Here is a 3366-nt window from a genome sequence, read left to right as displayed (position 1 = left end):
TTGTGAGTGACTCCAGTGAAATAATAAAAATGCTGCTTATAATGCACTGCTCAAAGAGTTTGCCAAAATAAAATTACTACCCCTGGAGCTTTCTTCCTTTTGTGTGTGGCAAACTTATTTACAGCTGGTACACCGGCTCCCAATCCACCGTTTGCTTTGCTTGGCAACAGCCAGAGCTTTACGCAAAAAAATATAAAAAATGCTCGAAATAGGGCACAAAAGCTGTGCACGAAGAGACTCGAGCAACTGGGTGAAACAAACCCATAAGAAATAAAAATACAAAATTGCGAGGAGATGGGAAAAAATATCTGCCCTCCCAAGCCGAGAGCCCCCGCCCAACCATGCTCCACGGGGCAGAGCCATAGAGAAGATGGAGAGCAGAGCAAACGAGAAATAGTTTTCGCAGAGCCGTTAAGCTCACCTCCTTCGAGGCCGGCTGCTCCACCTCCACCTCCACCTAATCCCCATTCGCCTCGCCTCCCCGCCCACCGCCACCACCCGTCGATGGCGGCCATCAAGCCGCCGCCGCCTGACCGGCCGCCGCAGGCCGCGCGGCTGCCGTCCCCTTCCTCCTCCTCCTCGGCGGTGGCGGCGGCCAAGCGAGGCGCCACAGGCTCCCGCGGGCTGCTCATGGGGCGCTACGAGCTGGGCCGCGTCCTGGGCAAAGGCACCTTCGCCAAGGTGTACCACGCGCGGCACGTGCAGACCGGCGAGAGCGTGGCCATCAAGGTGCTCGACCGGGAGAAGGCCGTGCGGAGCGGCCTCGTCTCGCACATCAAGCGCGAGATCGCCGTGCTCCGCCGCGTGCGCCACCCCAACATCGTGCACCTCTTCGAGGTCATGGCCACCAAGACCAAGATCTACTTCGTCATGGAGCTCGTCCGCGGCGGCGAGCTCTTCTCCCGCGTCTCCAAGGGCCGCCTCAAGGAGGACATTGCGCGCCGCTACTTCCAGCACCTCATCTCCGCCGTCGGCTTCTGCCACACCCGCGGGGTCTTCCACCGGGACCTCAAGCCGGAGAACCTCCTCGTCGACGAGGCGGGCAACCTCAAGGTGTCCGACTTCGGCCTCTCCGCCGTCGCCGAGCCGTTCCAGCCAGAGGGTCTCCTCCACACCTTCTGCGGCACGCCGGCCTACGTCGCGCCCGAAGTCCTCGCCCGCCGTGGATACGAAGGCGCCAAGGCCGACATATGGTCCTGCGGTGTCATCCTCTTTGTTCTCATGGCCGGATACCTCCCTTTCCATGACCAGAACCTCATGGCCATGTACCGTAAGGTTTACAAGGGAGAGTTCCGATGTCCAAGGTGGTTCTCCAAGGACCTTACTAGCTTGATCATGCGTTTTCTTGACACAAACCCAAGCACCAGGATCACCTTGCCGGAGGTCATGGAGAGCCGGTGGTTCAAGAAAGGTTTCCGGCCAGTCAAGTTCTATATTGAAGATGACCAGCTGTACAACGTCATTGATGCCGAGAATGATATGCTCGACTTGGGTCTCCCTGACCCTCTTCCTCAACCATTGCTTCCTCCACCTTCATCTCCATCTCCGCAAGAAGTTGATGGAGATGACTCAGGGTCAGAATCCGACGCATCAGTCGTGTCCTGCCCTGCCACATCGTCATTTGAAGAGCGCCACAGGCTCCGCGGGCCACTCCCACGCCCCGCAAGCCTTAACGCGTTTGATATCATATCATTCTCAAGGGGATTCAACTTGTCGGGGCTGTTTGAGGAAAAAGGGGACGAGGTGAGATTCATCTCGAGTGAACCTATGTCGGGCATTATAACGAAATTAGAGGAGATCGCAAATGTGAAGAGCTTCGCGGTGCGGAAGAAGGATTGGCGGGTGAGCCTAGAGGGCACAAGGGAAGGGGTTAAGGGGCCACTAACAATCTGCGCGGAGATATTTGAACTCACACCCTCCCTTGTAGTAGTGGAGGTAAAAAAGAAGGCGGGGGATAAGGAAGAGTATGATGATTTCTGCAACAAGGAATTGAAGCCAGGAATGCAGCATCTTGTGCACCAGATGGCCCCAGTTCCAATTACACCTACCATTTCTGAGTAGGCCGAAAGGTACTAATTTTTCCTTGCTTTTTCTCTTGTGTTGGAGGTGTTTCTTTTGCTAACTTTGTCAATATATGTTTTCTTTTGCTAATTATGTTCTCCTAACAAATAATTGTAATTTTAACACAAGTAATTGGAAGATTTTAATCTGTAATCCGATGCAGTTTGATCTACTCACCTCATCCTTTGAAAACTGTCAACGATTGAAATCTCTACTACACAAAAGAAAGATCTGAAATAGTTTTTGATTTGATTGTTTGTAGTTCTAATCAACCTATTTTGTGGCTGTTGAAATGATTACAAATTGTTTCATTTGTTTCTTAAGCACACAATATTTGCTCGAGAGAGAGAGAGAATAGTTCTGCATGCATTTGACGCGGTGTTTTGGCTCCTAGGTGCATATGCACCCATTGTCTAAATACACATTTTAAAAAATTGAAAAATTTGGAACAAAAATCCCGCGGGTATATCCGGACATTCTACGTGCATGCACAAAGTTTCGGTGAAAAACGACGTTTTTTGTGGCTTGTGTAAAAAAGATGAAGAAATGCAAAATGAATAGTTGTAATGAAGCATCAGAATTTGTCTTTTTTACACAAGCCACAAAAAACCTCATTTTTCACCGAAAACTTTGTGCACGCACATAGAATGTCCAGATATACACGCGGGATTTTTGTTTGGAATTTCTTCAACTTTTCAAAATGTGTATTTAGACAATGGATGCATATGCACCTAGGAGCCATTCCCAATTTCGGTGCATTTCTCTACAAAGCTTGTCGATTATACAACAGTGGTCCTTTTTCCAATGCATTTACCACCAATTTTCGTGGATGTATATTTTTCATTACGTGAAGTAGAGTGGAGAATCAGAGGGGTTGCTTGTACTCATTAAGGGTAGAAACACCTTTATTTTCACCTAAAGACCCGCGCTTCGCATGGTTTTGTGCTTTCATATTTACTTCTCAAGAGGAGAGGTGCTGGAACCACACTTCAATGGTTTTCGTTGTGTGCTACGTGTGTGTCTGTCTATGATCACAATAACTGGCTGATAAAAGGTCTGCTGCACTTTATCCACTTAATTTGGTGCAAACATAAAAAGATATGATTGCATCCTAGTTATGGAAATATCTAGCAAATATAATCAATTATATGGTACTCACTCGATCAGACGTTTTAGTTATTGTATTTCTCCCTTCTCTGTAATTGATGACAACATACCATGTTAGATCCTTATTAACCACTTGATATGATCCGGACGTTGGGTGCACAATTATGCACAAGCACATGGAGCACATTTTTATTTATT

The 3366-nt window shown here is 48.7% G+C and overlaps 1 protein-coding gene across 1 annotated transcript in view; it reads left to right on the top strand.

Annotated features, from left to right (window-relative positions):
• The first annotated feature begins 341 nt into the window (after window positions 1-341).
• The window catches only part of LOC123079231 (CBL-interacting protein kinase 19), a 4385-nt gene continuing 1360 nt past the window's right edge, over window positions 342-3366 (top strand). The window contains exon 1 of the mRNA XM_044501945.1: window positions 342-2069. Coding sequence (XP_044357880.1) covers window positions 505-2061 — 1557 coding nt within the window. The 5' untranslated portion in view covers window positions 342-504 and the 3' untranslated portion in view covers window positions 2062-2069. The remainder of the gene's footprint in view (window positions 2070-3366) is intronic.

Source organism: Triticum aestivum, chromosome 3D, assembly GCF_018294505.1.
Source record: "Triticum aestivum cultivar Chinese Spring chromosome 3D, IWGSC CS RefSeq v2.1, whole genome shotgun sequence".
Taxonomy (NCBI): domain Eukaryota; kingdom Viridiplantae; phylum Streptophyta; class Magnoliopsida; order Poales; family Poaceae; genus Triticum; species Triticum aestivum.
The sequence above is the reverse complement of the archived record's forward strand: the minus strand, read 5'-3'. Positions and strand labels throughout refer to the sequence as shown.